This window comes from Opisthocomus hoazin, chromosome 9 (genome assembly GCF_030867145.1).
Source record: "Opisthocomus hoazin isolate bOpiHoa1 chromosome 9, bOpiHoa1.hap1, whole genome shotgun sequence".
NCBI classification, from domain to species: domain Eukaryota; kingdom Metazoa; phylum Chordata; class Aves; order Opisthocomiformes; family Opisthocomidae; genus Opisthocomus; species Opisthocomus hoazin.
The window spans coordinates 11,311,150-11,332,554 of NC_134422.1; the positions used below are offsets into that span (position 1 = coordinate 11,311,150).

The 21,405-nt window shown below is 44.9% G+C and overlaps 1 protein-coding gene across 2 annotated transcripts; it reads left to right on the forward strand.

Moving 5' to 3' along the window:
* The first annotated feature begins 13 nt into the window (after window positions 1-13).
* Window positions 14-21,081, forward strand: LOC104338210 (protein mono-ADP-ribosyltransferase PARP14). Of its 2 annotated transcripts, XM_075429932.1 has the most exons (19): window positions 14-245; window positions 345-451; window positions 529-562; window positions 777-851; window positions 1,610-1,807; window positions 2,814-3,128; window positions 5,799-6,035; window positions 6,933-9,187; window positions 10,534-10,767; window positions 11,050-11,271; window positions 12,276-12,366; window positions 13,318-13,467; window positions 13,991-14,053; window positions 15,072-15,239; window positions 16,112-16,318; window positions 16,411-17,004; window positions 18,133-18,278; window positions 19,934-20,108; window positions 20,333-21,081. In XM_075429932.1, the coding sequence occupies exons 1-19, from the start codon at window positions 47-49 to the stop codon at window positions 20,620-20,622; spliced, it is 5,760 nt and encodes a 1,919-aa protein (XP_075286047.1). In that variant the 5' UTR covers window positions 14-46; the 3' UTR covers window positions 20,623-21,081. The 2 variants fall into 2 exon arrangements, with proteins under 2 accessions (XP_075286047.1, XP_075286046.1); XM_075429931.1 differs by lacking the exon at window positions 777-851 and having other exon boundaries at window positions 31-245.
* The last annotated feature ends 324 nt before the right edge of the window (window positions 21,082-21,405 follow it).

Sequence of the window (21,405 nt, forward strand, 5' to 3'; positions counted from 1 at the left end):
AAGAAACGAAAGCGAAAGCGGCGGCGCGAGGGGGGGAGCGGCCGCCATGGCGGGGCAGCGGCCGGGCGCCTTCCCGCTGCTGGTGCGCGGCGACTGGGGCTCCGCCGAGCCGCCGCCCGCCCTCAGGAAGAAGCTGCTCTGCTACTTCCAGAGCCAGAAGCGCTCGGGCGGCGGCGAGTGCGAGCTGCGGGCCGCCACCGGCACCGGGACCGGGCAGCTCCTCGTCTTCTTCGCCCAGCCCGAGGGTGAGCGGCGGGGCCGGGGGCCGGGCTGAGGGGGCCCGGGAGGGGGGGGGGCGCTGATGGCGGCCGCCGCCCCCTGACCGGTGCCCGTCGTGTTGGCAGTGAGGCAGCGCGTGCTGGAGCGGCGGGTCCACGAGCTCGACGGGGGTCCCCGGGGGCGGCTGTCGCTGCTGGTCACCGAGCCGCCCGCCGACCGCGGCCCCGCGCAGGTGAGGCGGGCCGGGGCGGGCCGGGCGGGCCGGGCAGCGGGGCCGGGGGTGACCGCTCTCCTCTGGCTCCCTTGCAGGCCGCGGGACGGGCCGGCGGGGCCGAGGCGCCAGGTAGGCTCTGCGCGGGCCGGGGGGAGCCGGGCGGGGGGAGCCGGGCCGTCTGCTGCTCCGGTGGTTTGAAAAAAGCGATGTATGGAAGTCTGTGACTCTGGCAGCGTCAAATGAAACTGAACTCAAGCTGTGTTAGCCCCCGGGTCTACGAGAGTGTGACCCCGTTCTTCTTGGGGTACGCAGTAACTGAGAAAGCGTTGTCATTTATCTCTAGTTAATGAACCCCAGGAGTCTCTTCCCACTTGCCAGGGTCAGGATGCTGCTGTGGGTGCTCAGCAGGAGCAGACAGGTAAGCGTGCCACTTACCAAGCAGAGACGAGTGTATTCTTGCTTGCAAAATGGTTTTCGTTGTCCTTCGTGCTGCAATAGCGCCCTGGTCACTTGGCTGGCTTGTGGTGTTTGTCTAATGTAGCGTGCAAATCGTGATCTTGGGCTAAAATAAAAAATTCTGTTTAGGAAAATCCCCACTCCACTGGCTGCCTCGGACAGGTCAGCTCCTTGGGGAGCGTACGCAGTGGGTGGGGTCCTCTGGTCTGGGTAAGGCTGTGCCTGCCCAGGGCTTCCCAGCCGCCACCAGCCCCGCCGGAGCGACCGGTGATAGAACATCGGGAGCTGTGTACCCCAGGCACGCCGGAGCCCCTGAGGCAGCCACCACGGCCGGTCACGGGGCAACCCGCGGCGACCCACAGCAATGGCTGGAACTGGAAATGAAGAGGGTGCGCAGGCAGAAGAGTGGTGGGTCCACTCGTGGATTTGTGAAGATTTCACAGCGTTACTTCTGCTGTTCTTGCCTGGTGGTGAAGGGAAGCCTTTTCTCCTCATCTGTTGATGCGACAACTCACGCTAGTGATGTGCTCAGCTTGTTCAGGATTTAAAGGCTGTTGTGGAAAAACAAAATCCACACCTGAATTACTGTTTATTTGCCTGTTCCTTTCCTTGATCTTATGTGTGATCTGACAAGAAGTGGTGTGAAAGCTTGGAAGATAACAAGCTTGGGTTTTTTCTTAACTTTTGCCTAAGGCATTAGGGTGTGGTCTTTCATTTCAGAATCATGTGGGAAATCGGAAGCGGAAAAAGGAACCTCTGGAATGTCTGCCATAGTAGTAACCACTGCCTCTGGGGAGGAAATAGAAGATGAGATTGTGGAAATGTACTTTGAAAATAAAAAGAGGTCTGGTGGGGGGACCATCGAGTCCTGGATCAAAAAGGATCAGCAAATGATCATCACCTTTCAGAATGAGGAAGGTATGGTCGTATCGTACAGGTGTTATAGTACTAAAGCTCCGTTTTAGAAATAGGCCTCTGCTGGGGCTGATCTCTTTGGGAGCATTGCTCCAGCAGAAACAGCGTATTATTCCCAAAGAGTGAGAAGATATAAAAGGAGCAGATGTCCAATACAGATGTGGGTTTCTGTCAGCGTTTATAATAACCCACAGGGAAAGAAGTGGTTCTCTCGACCTGTCCCAAATGCTTGATCAGGGCTCACAGAGAACAATGCAGGAGAAACAAAGTCAGGATCACTGCAGAAGAAGTAAGCTTTAATTCTCTTTCAGGAGACTGGATAAAGCGTAGTACAGTACTAACTGCAGGTCATGGGTAAATGCTATTTTGTTCTATGTTCTTTCATATTCATTTCAATTGCCAGGGTTTTGGAAACTGGCAGGAAACAAGGTAGTAAATATTATGTATTTGTAAGACAGACAGGTGAATGCTCACTTCTAAAGTAGCCTCAATTTATCTGTAGTTTTCCTATGTTTTCCTCTACACTGAAGTGCTGTTGGCTACCTGTTAGTGTGTGAAGAATCTATGCAAAAAGAGGAAACTGTTTATGTAGGAGAAATAGTTAAATATTGTTAAAAATTTAACATAGTCAAATATAGTTAAATAGTTAATAGATAAGTATTAGTTACAGACACAAGATAAGCAGGATGGAAACCCCTTTATTTGCTGTTTATTAAGAGTTACTAATCTGGAGAACAGTTTCTTGCACCTGAGAGCAGTAGAAAGGAGGTAGCACTGACCTCAAAAAGTAACTGTTTTTTTCCTTTGAGGAAACTGGGGACATGTGGATCATAGAGTAGCTTTTATCCTGACCCTAACTTTTGGCGTAGTTTTGCCTTATTTCTATTTCTTCTGTGGTACGAGAAAATATGGCTGGCTAGATTTTTGAAGTAGAGCGTGATTTGACATGTCACTCTGCTGTGGCGGGAGGGGAAGGGAAGGTCACATCTTTGTTCTGCTGTGGAACTAGATGCCCAAGAAGTTTTGCAAAGGCAGCATCACTCGGTGAAGAAAATTGATCTGTTCGTGAAGCCGTGGCAAGCGGAGACTCTCCAGGAGCCGTGGCAAGCGGAGACTCTCCAGGAGCCGTGCCAAGTGGAGGACTCCGAAGGATCCCTGCCTTCCACCGTAGTTGTGCTTGAAAATGTGAAGAAGACAGTAAAAGAGTGCATGTTAATTATGCTGGTGGAGAACATCAGTGGCTTGTCGGAGGATGATGGCGACTTCACTGTGGAAATGATACCTGAAATACGTGCTGCTGTAGTTACTTTCACTGGAAATCCTGGTAAGAAGGAGTCAGAGCTGCGGATCTTTATTGTTAGCTACTTGTGTGTGTGTGTGTGTGTGTGTGTGTGTGTGTGTGTGTGTGAGGGAGACTAAGCAGGGAATGAATGTTTTCTGTCCTAGGTTTAAGGTTTAATCTGATATTGCGTCATTTTAAATGAGGATTTACTCTACTAAAGTTAATGACATAGCTTTGTAAGGTATAGAGGCCGGTGTAAGTCAGAAGAGGGCTAGCTCTGATTCGAATAGTAAATGGAACAGGTAGGACTAAAACTGTAACTTTATACAAGCAACAAAAGGGTGTACTCGGTCTTAGAACAGGTCCGTGATAAAGACTCTCCTTGCCAAAAGGTGTGACATGTCGTAACTGTGTGTGGATTTGAGGGAAAACTGAACAAGTACGTGGAACAGAGCTTTTTAAGGTTAAGTATACTGCATCAGGCTTAGGAAATCTACTGTACTAAAAAATAGTTGGAGCCTGGGAGAGGGTTAGGGATGCAGCATCTTCTTTCAGCTGTTCTCTAGACAGCTGCTGTGGGCATTGCTGGAGACAGGATCCTGGACTGGACAGACCCTGGGATGCTGAGGCAAGTCCAGCTGTCCTTCTGCAGAGTGGCAGCTGTCGGTTATGTGAAGCATGGATTTAATCCTGTGTGCTTTCCCTGATGCTGCAGTACCAACTAGTTGTTAAGGTACTGCATGCCCTCTGTGGTTTTTCTCTTTTTTTCGATACCATACACTTTCTCTTCTGCCTTATTAGTGGTTGATGACAAAGGCATTTTCCAGGTGATGGAGAAATGTCTTCTCCTACTTCTCACTAGTGAGAGGTGGAGGGGACTTTCTCGTTCCTGCCAAAATTTATGGTTGATATTTTTAATAAATTCCACCCCAGGACACGAGCAACAGTAAGTGGTATGAGAAGACCAGATTCAGACACAGTGCAAGCCAGTGCCATAGCTTGTTAAGGGCGAAGCTGCTGCCTGAGCGTTCACACACTATTCCAGGAGTCATGAACGCACCACCCCAGACTTTAACTGCTGGGACCGGAGTCCCTTCGCAGCGGGCGACTGCAGTGAGCCGATGGGTGTCCCTTTTTGACTCCTCACATACACACACATGCACTCTCAGGCGCTTCCTCATCCTTCAGACTTGACCCAAGGTTTCCCGAAGCAGAGTCTCCAACATGACGTATGCCAGATGAGCTTATTAAGTGGTACAGTGGTGTAAAACAGCTTGAGCTGGGTGCCTCTGGAGAGGGACCCCGAGCAAAGAAATCCCTGGGCAGTTAGACCCTTACAATCGAAGTTCCCTGCCCCACACAAGTTCTCCACGTTGTGTCCAAGCAGCAGCTGATCCAATGGTCTTGTTTAGGTCTGGGGGCTTGTGTCCCTCCTTGGGGCCCTCTGTTATCTCTGGGCAGGCTGAAGATTCTTCCCCTCTCTTCAGATTGCTGCTGTCAATGGATGACTTAACTTCCTTGTCTTCTAGCTGTAACCGAATCCTTGGGGCCTTTGGCAGGGTTCAGTGAGAGTCCACAGTATTCAGGTGGCAGATTCACAGCGTGAGCGCTAAGGCTTGAGTGAGGTCAGCCACTAACGCTAAGGAGGTTAGCATTAGGAATATATTTATAGATATATCTATATGTGAATAGTGTACCAGAACACAGAACAGCAACTCTTCTTGTATTTCAGCTAGTTATTTTTTCCTATAACAAGCAGATGTCATAGAGATAACAGCGCTGCGTTACCAGGAGGACTGAATTAAACTGACAGTGGTGAACTGGTTCCAGACTTCTTTGAGTGCTGCTGCGCTTGAGTCCTTTTAGGCACAAGGTGATTTTAGGTGAGGAAATGGGACAGGAAAGAAGAGATAATTCTGTGTTCTGTGTGGAAAAATTGTAAATCTCTTTAGAAGGTGGAATGTGGTGAAAACAAGTTATGTGCCGCTTTGAATCAACTTCAGGGGAATAGTTGTATCACTGGTAATATGTAAGAATGAAGTTGCTCAGAAATCTTAAAGTTGTGAAGGGATTAGTCAGTGGTATAACTAAACCAAAGAAGTTTTTAGTCTCTGAGAAGGCGTAGGGTTTTCTGCTTTAGAAGTCGGAAGTTATTTGCCTCTCGTATTGTGGTGCAGCCTTTAGGAAATAAGTAGATCCTTTAAAAACTGAATTGTGTGTTTGCCTGACAGACATAAAAGTGACTTGACTATCTTCTACCATGATGATAACGGGGGAGGAAATAGCCAGAAATAGAATGTATTTATCCTAAACTGAAAGAATCCAAATTTGAACTGTTGACTTATGTCTAACTAGTGGTGTATAAAGCCATAGCCCAAAAATGAACCTGATCTTATTTTATTTTTGGGTTAAGGAGACCCAGTGCTACTCAGTAGGAAAACTAGTGACGAATTCTGGCTGTGGTAGTTACAGCCAACAATTGTGATCAACCATATGGTGAATACTAGGTGACAGATACTGAGCACGTGGGAAGAAGTAGCTTTGTGGGCACCTCCGAGCTGGCAGATGCTTTGTAATTCAGTGCTTTGGTCAAGGCACATGGTGACAGTCTGCTAACATCACAGGAGAAAAGCAAGCTACTAGTTTGAGCTTGGTGTGTAGTTTTGGTTTGTTTTTTTCTTTTTTCTTTTTTCTTCTCCCTTCTCTTTCTAGCTGCAGGGGAATTTGCTGAAATGCTTAATCGAAACCACAGAGCAAAGCAACAAAATATTACTGCACGGTGCCTCGAGCTAACAAGAAGCGTTAGGGCTGAAAATATACCGCCTAACACGCCCAGTGACTTCATAGCCGTCTACTTTGAAAACAAGAAGAACGGAGGTGCGCAAGTGGTGGATGTTCAGCAGCTGCCTGATGAAGATGCAGCTATCATTACATTCAGTGACCATAGAGGTAATGCAGAAATATGAAGCCTTTATTTCTCCAAGGTCTTTTCACTTAAAGATCAAAATGTGGATTTTCTAGAGAAATGGCTACTTTGCCCTAGTAGAACACCAGATCTGGTGCTTTGTCAGCAGGTCTCTGCTAACTGGAGTGCAAGCTCAAGTTTTCACCAGCTGGGCATGAGGCATAGAATTTTCTCCTTTTTATGCACAGTGTATTTCACCCAGGCCTTGATCCTTAGAGAATTCGGGTTACAGTTGGTGTTCAATAGAGAAAGCACAGCCCCACGGAGTGCAGGAGACTTCTCCCCCTGCACCGTCACCACCAGCTGTCCCGTGGCAGTGTGTGCTGTCTGGCTCGTCTGAGGACATTTTTTTGGACAGCTGTTTGGCCAGAGAGGAGGTGCTGTGGCTTGTCCAGCCAGCGGCAGACACATCAGCATCTGTGGAAGGTGGAGGACAAGGGGGAAGCTGGAGGCATTGCAGCTAAGGGGAGAGCTGAAGGGAAGTCGAAGAAAACAGATGCTCTTTTTGAGGGAGGCGGAGGAGCTGTGGTTTGATACTGCTGAGTAACAGCCCAGGCAGCTACTGAGTTGGGTGTTCAAGTACAGCATATAACAGAAGTTGGGCCAGAGACATGGCTGTACACACCTCCTTCTGGAGGTGGACAGTGTTGGTTCTTACCTGGTTCTCTTTAACTTCTTTTTTGGTGTTTAAAATCAGTAACTTGTCAATAATTTGGAATTATATCTATCTGGGAAGGGGGGAAAATTATTGTGAAAATATTCTATAACAAACATAATTATGTAGAAAACAGTTTAAAAAGTTACAAAAAAAAAAAAGTCCACAAAATCTTTGGCTTTAAGTGCTAGCATTAATTGTTGGGGTTTTTGTTTGTTCATTTTAGATGTAACCAATATCTTGGCAAAGCAGCATTCACTCAACAAAACACCAGTCTCGCTCTATCCTTACTACACCTCGCTGGGAACAGCTCTATATGGAAAGAAAGGGCCGCAAATAAAGAAGCCAGATCCAATTACAGTGCCTCTGGATCCATATATCTGGTATTACTTGCAGAGAAATAATACGCAAATTGAAGCAATAAGTTGTGAAATGGCGAAGTGTAATTGTGAGCTGGCTTGGCCTGAACGTGGCTGTGCAGACCCAAAAGTTACTTTGCATCCTTCGGCTACTTTGTCTGAGCAGAAGAGATTAGTGTCTCGATTGGTGAAGACATGGAACAATAATGTTTCCACGGCATTTTCAGATAGCATGTCGAAGTACAAAGCAATTAAATGTAAAATAAGCACAGAGGTGTGGGAAGCCATTAGAAACAGCTTCACTCACAATGAAGTTCTGATACTCCCATATATTTCCAAGGATTTACTTGTTCTAGTAGGTGAAAAAGAAGTTGTGCTGAATGCTGAACAGGAACTGAAGTTTCTGATAGAAAAGGCGACCAGAGAAATTGAAAGAGAAAAGCAAAGAATTGAAGAAATGGTGGTAATGGGTCCAGGGGAATACGCAATTTTACAGAGTATTGGTCTTGAAGAAAAAATTCGTACGGAGTTCCCAGACCTGCAGATAACTTATGATCATTTGCAGAAGATAATTAACCTATATGGAGTGCCTGAGGAAACTTATAAAGTAAAAGGAGAAATACTAGATAATCTACACAAAATGGCAAAGAAAACAGTTAATGTCCACCCTTATATTTTCCAGTTTTTAGAACATATTGATAATGAAACCCTGTCACAGAGCCTGTTTATGTCAAAACAAATTAGTGCCTTTTATGAGCTTAGCACGGGAGCTATCATCTTGAAAGGGAGTGCTCCTGAAGATCTCCTAAAAGCAGAAGAAGAAATAAAGAAGGAACTGGACTACAAAAGCATTACTTTGGAGGATGAGTCAGTCCTCCAGAAGAAGGAATGGATGATGCTCACTAAGCAGAACTGCTCTAATGAAGCCGTAACAGTCACTCAGGCAGAGAGTCAGGTCATCATTGCTGGTTGTTCTCAAGCAGTAGCAAAAGCCTTTGAGGAACTTTTTAACTTTATAGATGAAAACACGCAAATACAAAAGGTCATCGGAGGAAAGCCCATGGCAGTCATAATGTTTTTTGAGAAAGAGAAGGCCAATGTTTGGGGTGACTTAAAGAATAAAGGTGTGAAAGTTGACTTTAGCACACAGAAGAAATGTAGAGTTATATCCTTGAGTGGGTCAAGGAGAGAAGTGTTGAAGGGAGTCACCTTAGTTGAGCAAATTCTGTCTGGCCTGCATTATAAGCGTGTGGTAATTAGCGAGCCAGGAGCCAAGTCGTACTTCAAAGAGCGAGAACACTTTTTTGCCGCCACCGCAAAACAAGACTTCAAGTGTCTAGTCAGGCTGGAAGAACAGTCCGAAGAACAGCTGGAAGAACAGCAAGAGCACAGTAATACAGGCAGGCCCTACGCGGAGGTGACCGTAAGTGGAACTGTAATAGCAGTTTATAAAGCTGACTTGTGCACACATCCTGTTGATGTTGTGGTAAATGCATCTAATGAAGACTTAAAACACGTCGGTGGCCTTGCTGAGGCGCTGTTAAAAGCGGCCGGTCCAGAGCTGCAGCGGGAGTGTGACGAGGTGGTGTGGAAGAATGGGAGTTTGCAGCCCGGGTGCGCAGTGATCACGGGCGCTGGGAAGCTCCCCTGCAAGAACGTCATTCATGCTGTTGGGCCGCGGTGGAGGAAGGAGGAAGCAGAAAAGTGTGTGCACTTGTTAAGAAAGACAGTGAAGAGAAGTCTGCAGCTAGCTGAAACGTTTAAACATTGTTCCATAGCCCTGCCTGCTATAAGCGGAGGGATTTTTGGCTTCCCACTGGAACTGTGTGTGTACTCGATTGTATCCTCCATCAAGGAGACCTTGGAAGAATCCATGGGGGACAGCAGCTTGAAGGAGGTTCATCTTGTGGATGTTTCACAGAATAACATTCAGGCTTTCAGAAAGGCACTGAGAGAAGTGTTTCCAGATTCTTCAGCTTCCCACAGGTCACTGCATCAGACCAGTACAGTTCATCTGCCTAGGAAACGCAAAATTGCCCCAGATAGCAAGAACTTCCCATTGGTAACAACTGAGGAGGGCCTTGCCATCATGCTGAAAAAAGGAAGCATTGAAGGTGCTACAGTAAGTGTTTTAAATTATGCTTTTAAAATATCAAGTGTTTTCTTGTTTTGTTTTTTGTTAAAAAACAAGCATAAGCCAAAAAACAACCAACCTTAGACCATCATCTTTAGCATTGTAACATGTTTGATATGTTACTGAAGTTGGCTACCTCTGCCGATAGTGGGAATTGCTATGAGATGACTGTCTCACGTGACAGGCACAGATGGCTGTGCAGCATTGCATTTTGTCGTCTGCTGACACAGAAGCACACACATCCCTGTGGTACACGGCACATTTCAGTTCAGCAGAAGCAGCTGGGGTCAGCAGGAATAGTTCCGGGCTCCACACCCCCCTGACCCTACCTTGCTGAGCAGGAACCACCTGCATGCAGCATTGACCTTCCCAGAAATCCTGATTACAAGAGCGTGGTACTAGCGCAAAAGCAAAAGAGGGTGCTCAGTGTCTGTTAACATGAGTGACCTGCCATGGGAGAGTGGCTGGGCTGCTTCCAGATCCACCGTGGTCCTGAGGCAGCATAGCCATGCACGTCTGAGCCACGGGCCCACAGCCAGTCTGGTTCTCCCTGCAGCTGTAGGATATTGGTCTGGGGAGCTATCATCCATTAGGCTGTTGATGAACACTGGCACACAGCATGCAGTTGCTATTGCATTTCCTGTGGAGAACCAACTCCACTTTACTGGAATCACTGACGCTGGAAGCAAGTCCTTTCAGAACCCTTTCCATAATGGTCAGCAAACCCTTTCAGGAGTGGATGCCTCCCACAGCTTGTGTGTGCAACTCCTCCAGTTGGCCAGGGCAGAATATACATTAAAATGTGTGTAGAGGTCCTTCCTGAGGAGCTGAATGCAGTGCTTGACACAATGTTCATAGCTCTTCGTATTTCTCTCTCTTACAAGTTACTCCCTTTCTCACTTCTGTCTCCATAGCTTTCCATCGGTCTTTGTTTTCAGCTTCCCCCTTTTCTCTAGACCGGTCACATATGAAAAGTCTTGCTTATCTCAGTGAACACAGATTTTTGGTCTGCAAGCTTCTCTTGGAGAACTAACTTCATAAACGTTTTTTCAAATGGAGGTAGAATGGGTAGACCAGGCATGCAGAATTTTAACTTTCTCCGGTTGGCTTGAAATGACTTTCACTGTTTACTCAGCTTTTGTGTTGCTACAGGCAGGCTCATGGTACTACAACTGAGAATAACTTTTCTGGTTTATTCCAAAACTTTGTTCACTCTCAGATTGCTGTTCCAAACACGTACATTGCAAATCAGCAGACAGGCTGTATTTGATTAACGACTGCAAAATTTAAACTTGATACTTAAAAGCTGGTGTGTTTGCTTGCGTGTTTTTCAGACAGATGTTGTTGTCATCAGTGTTACCAAAGATCTCCAGCTTGACAAAGGGCCGCTCTCTAAAGCCTTGCTAAGCAAGGCAGGGCCAATGCTTCAGACGGGCTTAAATGAAGAAGGCCTAGGAAGAACACTTGAGGAAGGATCTGTGTTGAAAACAAAAGGTTACAATCTAGGCTGCAGCGTTGTGCTGCATGCTGTCGTACCTGCATGGTCCCAGAATCTCACATCTCAGAAGGTATAAGTACTTTTATTTGGCTGAACTTTAACTTGACTGGGCTTTATAGTGGGTTTAATGCAACTTCTCCTTTGAAATGAGGGACATTTTCATAGGAGATGAGAACTTTTGGGCAGTTCTTTTTCAGCTGTGTGATTAATCTCTTGTTGACTAATATATTCCTTGCAATGTATGCAATTACCGTATTTTAATACCGAGAGATAGCTAAAAGGGAAGGTGCTACATTGTGCATACTGGAAAAAAATTACTTTCAGTAATTGAAAAAATAATTGTGATTTACAGGTCTTGGGCAACATCATCACAGAATGCCTGCAAATTGCTGAAGAACTATCTTTAAAGTCAATTACTTTCCCAGCCATTGGGACAGGGAATTTAGGATTCCCAAGGCATGTTGTTGCTAAATTACTGTTTGACAAAGTGTTTGAATTCAGTAGTAAAAGTGGAGTAAATTCTCTTGAGGAAGTTCACTTTCTGTTGCATCCAAAAGACACAGCTAATATTCAGGTGAGTTACCATGTTTTTCTGTCTCTATTATGTGCTGTTTTATTTGGGTCTATCTCATGATACTTGGCTATCTGATGATCTTCAAAGAATCCACGGGATGCTTGTTCGTATCCTAAAGAAGTAGTTAGCTGACAGTCTCTTTTGTCTATACTGAAAGTTCTCTTTTTTGTTCTACCCTTCAGGGTCACCTGCCTGGCCTGTACAGCCCTGCTCCCTTCCTGTCCTTTTCTGTTCCCTGGCAATAATACAGATGAAAGTGTAATTATTCTTTATCTCATGAGCTCACCTAATTCTTCAGTACATAGGACTCGCCTGCAGATAAATTTGCTGCAACTCCTCCATAGATGTCTTCACTCTTGGAAGGAGGAGTGCTTTCAATGGAGTGCTAATGTCTTTTTAGGAAGAATAATTATGCTAGGATTGCTGTGCTGGTAAACTTCTCCAGTAGAAAATGCATCAATATTCCACATCTCCCTTTTTTCAGTGTCACGGTAGCACAGATTTTCTATGCGCTCAAGTTGCTCATTTCACACATGAATCTCTCAAAAGAGAGCAGTCACGCTGTGAATTACTGTCCAGATAAGTGTTTCTGCATCTGTTGACTTGTGCTGTAGCTAATACAGTTTGAAAGGCCAAACCTGAAAGCTACTGCACCAAAACCTGAGCTATTGCGCATAGAGAAGGGTGGCTTTAGCTGCAGGACTGGAGTTAGAGTGTGAACTAGCCCCGGAGCGTAAGGATGCTGTCTGTTAGTGTATCCCTCTGGAATGGTAGCTAGGGCTTTGACTTAGTTATTACCAATTCTGTCTGTTGCTCACGCTGAATAACCTTGCTCTCTGAGAACAACAGTGTGTCAAGACTTGCCGTCAGCATTATGGCAGGTGATGTGAAGTAATTTGCCTTGAGCTCTTTCTAAATGCTTTCTAACTTCACTTTTCAAACCTTTCTTTCTGCTGTGTAATCTAAAGACTTCTACAGGGGTTGATTGTAATTTCCTTCTCTAGGAATTTTCAGATGCAATTGAGAACAGACGTGGAAATACTGTAGATGTCAAAGGGCAGAAGACTGCTCCAAATGAGGCTAGCCAAGGCACAGGTAAGCTTGTTTCACAGAAGTTGTGTGCCTAGTGGATTTTTTCATTCTTCTGAATATTCCAGGGAATGCATTCACTATGGATGTTTAGATATTTGTTTGCTTCGCATGTCATTCCCAAAGTCCAAGTAACAGCCAAAGTGGCTGCTGTAAAGGCAGACACTAAACATTTTCAGGCTTAGTGTCCATAATGTCTGAAACAGTGTTGGAGATGCTAAGAAAAAAAAACGTACCTGTGACCTGTTATCTGGATGGTGCCCCTACAAGTCAGGACAGCAGAAGCTCTCGTGTGCCAAGGGCTTTTTCTGTTGTTGCTGCAGTACTTGATTAGATCGTGAACAGGTCAGTGTCCTTCTGTGTCCTGGGAAGGCAGGTGAGTTCATGGTTGTGTGGCTTAAAGGGGCCTCTTTGGAATGCTCTTGAATCTTTTACACGTTCAGATGAACAGCAAAACCAGACTGAAATATCTCTGGTGTTATCCAGCCTAATGGAACTGCTGAGTGTAGAAAATGAGTTACACGCTGAAAATTTAATCAAGTTTTTACAAATAATGCGTAGGTGAGAGGTTCATGTCACGCAGTAGAGAACCTGCCTGAAAACTCTGTGAGACAGAGGAGGAAGGGAGACTTTAAAAGTTTGCTGCTCTCATACCTTGGAGCTTCGCAAAGGCGGACGTAGCAAAATGTCGCAAAGTAGTGTCTGTATACCAGGTGTGCAGCAAAACAAGTTTTTTTCTGCCATCTCAGCATGAATAGCAATGATGGGAATAGGTGAAGGTTGATCAGAGACTCCTGGGAGAAGGAATGATTTTCAGTTAACGTGGCAGGCAGTCCTCTTCACAGGCTGAGTCTGGAGCCAATCCGTGGTCTCTGTAGGCGTTGTACCCAGGAACAAGTCCCGTATCTCTCACCTTGTTGCTCCCTTCTGCTCAGGGTCTGTATTTCTCTCCTGCAGCTTTCGCCGGTACCTCTTCAAGCCCCGTGCAGAATGTACACGAAATGACGATTGGCTCCATCATGTTCCAGGTGGCGGAAGGCGATATTACCAAGGAAGAGGGAGATGTCATTGTAAACATAACAAACGCAGCCTTCAACCTCAAAACAGGTATTTTAGTTGGTATTATGTGGGAAAACAGTACGTGTGGTTGGAAGGGCTGGATAACTAGAGCAGGAAGGATTTTTTCCAATGTTTCAGACTCTTTTGTTTCACAGTGTGGTTTCTGTTTTCCTTCTCAGGGTACAAATGTTTGATTAGGAAGTATCTGAAACTTTCTTTTTCTTGTTAATCTGTGCTACAGGGCGGCATGTTTAAGACTCTTGCAGAAAGGGAAACTAATAATTTTTATTTGTTTATAGAATCTTATTACATAAAATCTCTCGGACTAAAGGAGAAGACAAACCTCAAGGAGGGTTTGACCTCAGTGAAACTTGTTCGGTACTTTAGACATCACTTTGAACTGAAAAGCATAAGCCTAAAATTCAGGCAACAGTGCTTTTCAATTATCACCTGTACTGTTATCAGGATTGAGATATTTTAGATATTCTGTGGTACACAGTTTCGCCTCAGATGGGACTTTAATGGCATTAACAGTAGTGACAGTGGATTCATATGCCTCTTCTCGTTTAAGGTGTGTCTAGAGCAATTCTGAACGGTGCTGGAAAAGAAGTTGAAGATGAATGTGCTCAACTAGGTATGGGACAATCTTTCTGACCTCCTTTGTGAAGGTGTTCATGCGTGGCAGGGAATCTGTTGGGATGCTTTCTCAATGCCTACTGTACATCCATCTGCATTATGCACTGTGTTACGTCAGCTAGTTTTTAATCAGTTAATGTGGGAAGGAAAAAAAAATCTTCAGGAAGAGAGGGCTTCTAAGCATGTGTAAAGAATTACACGTATTCATTATTACATCCTCTTATTCCAATAAAGCCTTCCATGATAAAACCGAATCAATTCTATGTCGAACAGAGCCATGAGCAAGGGATGATGTTGGCAGAAATGTTGATAGAGAAGCCATACGTCACTGGAAGCAACTGTCTACCTGCAACTCCTTTTGTCATTCTCGAGTGAGAAAGTGTATGTTTGCTGTTGGCTTAACTAGCAACCCACTACCACATCCTCTGTGTGACCAAGAGGGAAAACCAGTGAAGCTGGGTTCCTGCCACAGAAGAGGCTTTTGTTTGTAGACCAAATTCAGCTAGTGAACAGCAAATACGAAGAGTGGGGAGTGGGGATAGAAATGTATGTGGTTTACAACCCCACAAAATAAGGGAAGTGGGAAAGAGGCTGGCATGGAGGTCAGCTTGGAACACCAACCAAAGGAAAAGAATGATGTGGAGGAGATAAGAGGTAAACCTCTGTTGTGTAATTCAGGCTAGGCAGCCAGAGGGTAGATGCCAGGCTTGTGTGTGCATGAAGACAGAGTGCAATACTAGTCTGCATGAAGTTCATCGGGTCTGCGGAGGAAACTTGACAAATAAAGCCCCACAACGTTTATTTGGCAAATGAGGCAAATATTTGACAAACATAACATGAATCCTTGTGCCTTGAAAGTGAAAACAGTAAGAGGGTGTTGCACAGTTTGTGGGAGGAGACTTGAAGCTTATCCTGGGGCATATTTGTCAGCATTTCTTACCTCCTAATGAGGATTAGTACACATCTGTTTTGTGGCTAATTGTTGATTGATTATGTTCACCTACTTAATGTTTCAGGTTCACAACGTAACAAGAGCTATATCACCACCCAAGCAGGAAAACTGCCATGCAAAAAAATAATTCATTTTGTTGCCCAAGATGATATCAAGATGCTGGTCTCCAAAGTGCTTCAGGAGTGTGAATTGCAGCAGTACACCTCTGTCACCTTCCCAGCAATTGGAACAGGTCTGCGTCTCCCTTTTGAAATGGGTTCAGTGCGTGTGGTTCTACTGATCTCAGGGTTCGAGCGATGAGTTTGATTTATCTGGAGAGGTTGTTCTTTGGTGAAAATATATTCAGAAACTGCAGACTTCAAACCTGTTGTTAGGAGCTTATGAGGACCTAGAAGGCTTCACTCCTTGCAGTCAGCTAGTGTGTAAAGAGTACGAGTGCTCTAGAGCTGACACTTCCTTGCTAACAGGGATTCAAAGGTATTTCTGTACTTCCTGGAGAACCATAAATATTTGTCATGGCAGCCTGATATGCATGGGCTGCTCATCAGAGAATATCCAGGGAGCTACTTCTCCACTGCTGAAATCAGTAGCTGATGCAACTCTGGCTAGCAGCCACACAAGTAGGGTTGATATGGATGGAATGTGAAGCTGTCAAAAAGGCCAGATTTTCCCTTTTTCTTTGCTTGTTATTCTCAGTTAGATCAGTAGAAATCCCCAGAGTCGGAGAATCCAGAACTGGGCCCCATGCATGCAGGGACCTCCTGCATGAATTAAACTAGACTTGATTTTTGAGCAAAGGGTTGGCTGCTGGGCCACTGAGCATCAGGCCTATGGCCTGTTAGGTAACCAAGCCATGCCATGTACATCATAACCTGATCAGTCGCCGTGTCAACAAAAGTAAACTATTTTTCCCTTGCTGTGAAGGTGGTCTCAAATCTCCTTTTTCTGATAAATAGAAACCTTTCCTAATTGCCAGCCTGAAGTTATTTCTGACTTGTTTGTGGCTGTGGGTATGTTCATAACTGTTCTTTTAAAAAGATGTTTTAACCATTTGTAACAGTTATTAGCACTTTCTAAAGGCAAAATGTTTATAACTTGTTTCAGGTGAGGCTGGCCGTGATCCAGCTGTAGTAGCTGACAGTATGATAGATGCAGTAACTGACTTTGCAAAAAGCAACTCTGCTCCATCTGTGAAAACTATTAAAGTTGTCATCTTCCAGCCACATCTGCTCAGCATGTTCCACACAAGCATGCAGAAAAGAGAAAGTCCTGCTAAAAAAACAGTCAAATCATTCCTTTCGAAGTTAACGTGTAAGTAGACATCACTTAAATACAGGTCAGTCTGTTTAGCACCAGCTGATAATGGCTGATACCAATTACAACATTTGTGTATTTCATTGTAGCGCTCTGGAGCTCTGAGAAAGGTTCCCCAAAGGAAAATACCAAAGCAGTTTTGGAAAAGAAAATAGATGTGGCTGTTGTGCAGATTTGTGGTGAAAACAGAAAGAAAGTGGAAGAAGCTGAAAGCTGGTTGAAAAGTGCAGTTTTAAAGGAACAGTTTCAAACAGAAATCATCGATGAGTCTATCTTCGATTTCAGTGAAGCAGAGAGTGAGGAACTGCGTGACCTACAAAAGAAATTAAGAATTGCTCTTCATTTGGATAGTAACTCTATTCGAATTTCAGGTGTCGAGAAAGATGTCTGGATTGCTTATTCAACTATTCAAGAAATGATTCACAAAGTAAAAGCTGCTAAACAGGAAGAGATCAGGGCAGAACTTTTACAAAGTTTAATTGAGTGGAAATATTTTGAAAATGATTCCTATGTGCCCTTCGACAGTCTCACGAATATGCGCTTGGAAAATGCTTTCTTGGCAAAGCAGAAACATATTTCGGTCATCATTCATGAGAAAAAATACATAGTGGATACAGAAGCTAGATATGCTGTGGATAACGAAGGAAAACACACACTCATTACACGTGTCGATAAATCTGAAGGTAAGTAAAAGCACCTTGGCAGACTGATGATCTCACCTTAAAACCAAGTGGCATCCAGTTTAGTGAGAGTAAGAAATGGTAAGAATAGGCAAAATTTTGTTAGGACCTTTGTGCAGGTCCTGAAAGGAACTGATTTGGGAAAAGACAGTAAAAGAATCGTGCGGTTGTTTAAAATTTTTGCAAATGTAGGTAATGTGTTCTGAGGTTCTTAACAGCTTACTAGCAATAATTAGATGTTTGTAGCAGTTGTCGTTCTAGATCTCAGGTAATTTCTGTTCTTGAGATGTAACCTGTTCCATTTCCTTCTGTACCATATAAGGAGCTACCTTTTTCTTACTCATCCATACCGGACTCTTTCCAGTGTATTATTTCCTTTGTCCTGCTGTGACTCAGTTTTGCAGGGGCACATTTTATATCTTACTGGGAACAACTTGCTTGTCTGCTTAACACTTGGAAGTGAAAGTGGACAGGTTTAAGTAACTGTGCGGCTTCCAGTGCCTGAGTAATGCCTCCTGCACATATTTTCAGATTTTTATTTTTTGTTCCTTTACCAAAAAAATGTCACGTATGATTGAGGGAACCTATGATGCTGGATGTCTGGAGCACACGCATCAGTCAGTGTTACTGTTTGACAGTACAGCTAGCTACTAGGCCTCGCACGAAGCCAGAGAAGGGAAGAAAGGGAAGACTTCAGCTTTTCAGATGGAGAGTATATTCTTGAACGTTTTAATTCAAAACCTTCCTTGTTCAGATGCTTGGCTCCTAGTCTCCTAGTTGGTGAGAATTAACTGCTCAGCAAATCTGCATTTGCTCCTTGTCCTTGAAAACTGGATTTTCTGGGAAGGCTACTGGTAAAAGTTACTGCAAAGGATCCCTCTTCAGCTGTGAAGAACAGGTTTGCCTAGCAACTACTAATTCGGGTGTATCAGTTGCCTGTGCAGTGGCAAACTAGAAACTACAGTGTCCTGATCCTCTGGTAAAAGACCCACGGAGTACTCTTGGCTGACAAAGACCAGTAGGCACTAGTGATAAGCTAGATGTATGGGCTTTTAGAAGGGTTCATAGCAGGCATATTTCATTTTAAGCAGAGGATTTGGGTAAATAGGATTGATTATGTTTCTTCTGCAGATCAAGAGTCAACAGTGCTCCCTTCAACGTGGGCTGATATGGAAAACCAGCGACTCAAAATAGTGGAATTAAAACCAGAAATGAGAGAATACAGAGATGTGCAGGAAAGGTTTCTGAAGACCTGTCAGTCATTAAAAATTGAAAAGGTAAAAGCACATAATTGTTTCTGAGCATAAATACTTTGATAACAAGTGATGAAGAGTACTAATAACAATGGAAAAATGAATTCCACTGGGATTTCTGAAGTTGGACAAGCCTTCTCTCTAAATTGGAGAGCCGTGGATTTGATGGGTGGACCGTTCGGTGGATAAGGAATTGGTTGGATGGTCGCAGCCAAAGGGTAGTGGTCAACGACTCAATGTCCGGATGGAGACCAGTGACGAGTGGAGTCCCTCAGGGGTCCGTACTGGGACCGGTGCTGTTCAATATATTTGTCAATGACATGGACAGCGACATCGAGTGTACCCTCAGCAAGTCTGCAGATGACACCAAGCTGAGTGGTATGGTTGACACACCAGAAGGACGGGATGCCATCCAGAGGGACCTGGACAGGCTGGAGAGGTGGGCCTGTGTGAACCTCATGAGGTTCAACAAGGCCAAGTGCAAGGTCCTGCACCTGGGTCGGGGTAATCCCCGCTGTCAATACAGGCTGGGGGATGAAAGGATCGAGCGCAGCTCTGCCAAGAGGGACTTGGGGGCATTGATAGACGAAAGGCTGGACATGAGCCGGCAATGTGCGCTGGCAGCCCAGAGGGCCAACCGTGTCCTGGGCTGCATCAAGAGAAGCGTGGCCAGCGGGTCGAGAGAGGTGATTCTGCCCCTCTACTCTGCTCTGGTGAGACCTCATCTGGAGTACTGCGTTCAGCTCTGGAGCCCTCAGCACAAGAAGGACATGGAGCTGCTGGAGCGGGTCCAAAGGAGGGCTGCAAAAATGATCCGAGGGCTGGAGCACCTCTCCTATGAGGACAGGCTGAGAGAGTTGGGCTTGTTCAGCCTGGAGAAGAGAAGGCTGTGGGGAGACCTGATTGCAGCCTTTCAGTACTTAAAGGGAGCCTATAGGAAAGATGGGGACAATCTTTTTAGTAGAGACAGCAGTGACAGGACGAGGGGTAATGGTTTTAAACTAAAACAGGGTAGGTTTAGGCTGGATATAAGGAAGAAATTCTTTACAATGAGGGTGGTAAAACACTGGAACAGGTTGCCCAGAGAGGTAGTGGAGGCCCCATCCCTGGAAACATTCAAGACCAGGTTGGACAGGGCTCTGAGCAACCTGATCCAGTTAGCGGTGTCCCTGCTCGCTGCAGGGGGGTTGGACTAGATGACCTCTAGGGGTCCCTTCCGACCCAAAACTTTCTATGATTCTATGATTTATGGCTGTCACTAACTTTAATCAGCATCAGTTTAATGTTGCAGTTGAGGTATTTGGAACAACTCTTAAGCAGTCGCTTCTTCAGCACCAAGAGAGAGTGCTTTTTCTGTAAATCATTTCTATAGTAGAGGAGAGCATTTGCTCACTTAAGCCACGTGTGCTTTGCAGGTTGGCATGTCATCTGCGCCCCAGAAACCTGCAAGACTGTCCTATACTGCTTTCAACAGAGTGCTTCTGTCATGGTTTGGGCTGGGTTCTGCAGTCCATCATGCCAAAGTTTGGAGTGATTTGACAAACTTGTTTCCTAATCCAGTACACGTGCACTGGAGCCAGGAGGAGAATCTTGGCAGCAGACTGTATTGTTGATACACTCATGTTTTTCATGATGGCAACCTAAAGAAAATGAATGTGTCTTACTTTCAAACTTTGCAGATTGAAAGGGTACAGAACCCATTTTTTTGGAAGGCCTACCAAATAAAAAAGTGTGAAATGGATAACAAAAATGGCAACACAAACAATGAGAGGCTTCTGTTTCATGGGACAAATAAGGAGTCGTTAACCTTAATTAACAATTATGGATTTAACCGGAGCTATGCTGGAATGCACGGTAATGTGAATTTCAAAACAAATTTCGTTTTCCTGCATAGGGCTGGGACTGATTTGCCATGCCCTCTGTATAGTCCTGCCTTGTACGCAGAATTACTTGTTTTGTTAAATCTCCCTGTTGCAAATAACTAGCAGAACTGTCAAGAGATTGGCAGGCCCTGAAGAGGGCAGATAAGTGGTTGCTGCTGCTGAAGTGCTCACAGACGTTTGTTTTTCTGACTACAGCTGCAAACTTTGGAAATGGAACATACTTTGCTGTTAACGCCAGCTATTCCGCCAACGACACCTACTCCAGACCAGATGCGAATGGGAAGAAGTACATGTACTTGGCTCGAGTCCTTGTGGGAGAATATTCTCAGGGGACAAGTGGATCCATTACTCCAGCAGCAAAAAACACGAGTAACTCTATAGATCTGTTTGATAGCTCAACTGACAATGTGAAACGGCCGTCCATGTTCATCATATTTAATGACATTCAAGCGTACCCAGAATACCTTATCACTTTCACTAGATAAGCGTTTTAGGCAGCCAGGATTGCAAGTTTTTCAGTCTTTGTGTAAGACAGAAACACTTGTAACTAAATATGCAATGAAAACAATAAACAGTTTTATCAAGTTAATTTCTTAAATCTTGGTTACATTTAAGCAACCTCTAGCAATTTTTGGTAGCACTGAAGTAGACTACTTGCCTATACTAAGAGTAGCTGAGCATATTTAACACTGGAGCTCAATATTCTACTGAGAACTGCAGTTAGATTACAGATCAAGCCTTTATACTCTGGGCCTTTCCATGCCGCCTTACGGCCATCCTCGCTGCACAAGGGAGTGGGGAGTGCTAGTGGGGGAAGGGAAGGGATTTTCTTTTCAGCCACTAACCCCTCGATGTTGCATTTCTGATGGCTTCTTACCCTCTGTAAACGGCAGACCGCGTCATGAATTATGATACAGTCGTTTTCAATAAATGAACTAATTGTAGTTACTGGCTTGTGTTTTCAATCAGTGAGCTTGAATGAACTTGATGCCTCGCATATGGATTTGCTTGTTGTTAGTAGAATAAACCTCCCTGGCAAGTTAATAAGAGGTTCTACAGAAGGTTAGAGAAGGTCCATGAGTTACTTGTATGTTGCCTAAGAAAGGCAGGGAAGGAGAATTTGAGAAGGCGTTTCTGCTGTCATGCACTGGCTGCAGCAACCTTCCTCTGATCGCAAGGAGAAAGGAATAGAGCAAAGACAAGCACAGAGGGGTCTGGGGCCGTTGCTAAGGCTTGAAGAACTAGGTTATCTCCAAGGGATGGTCATT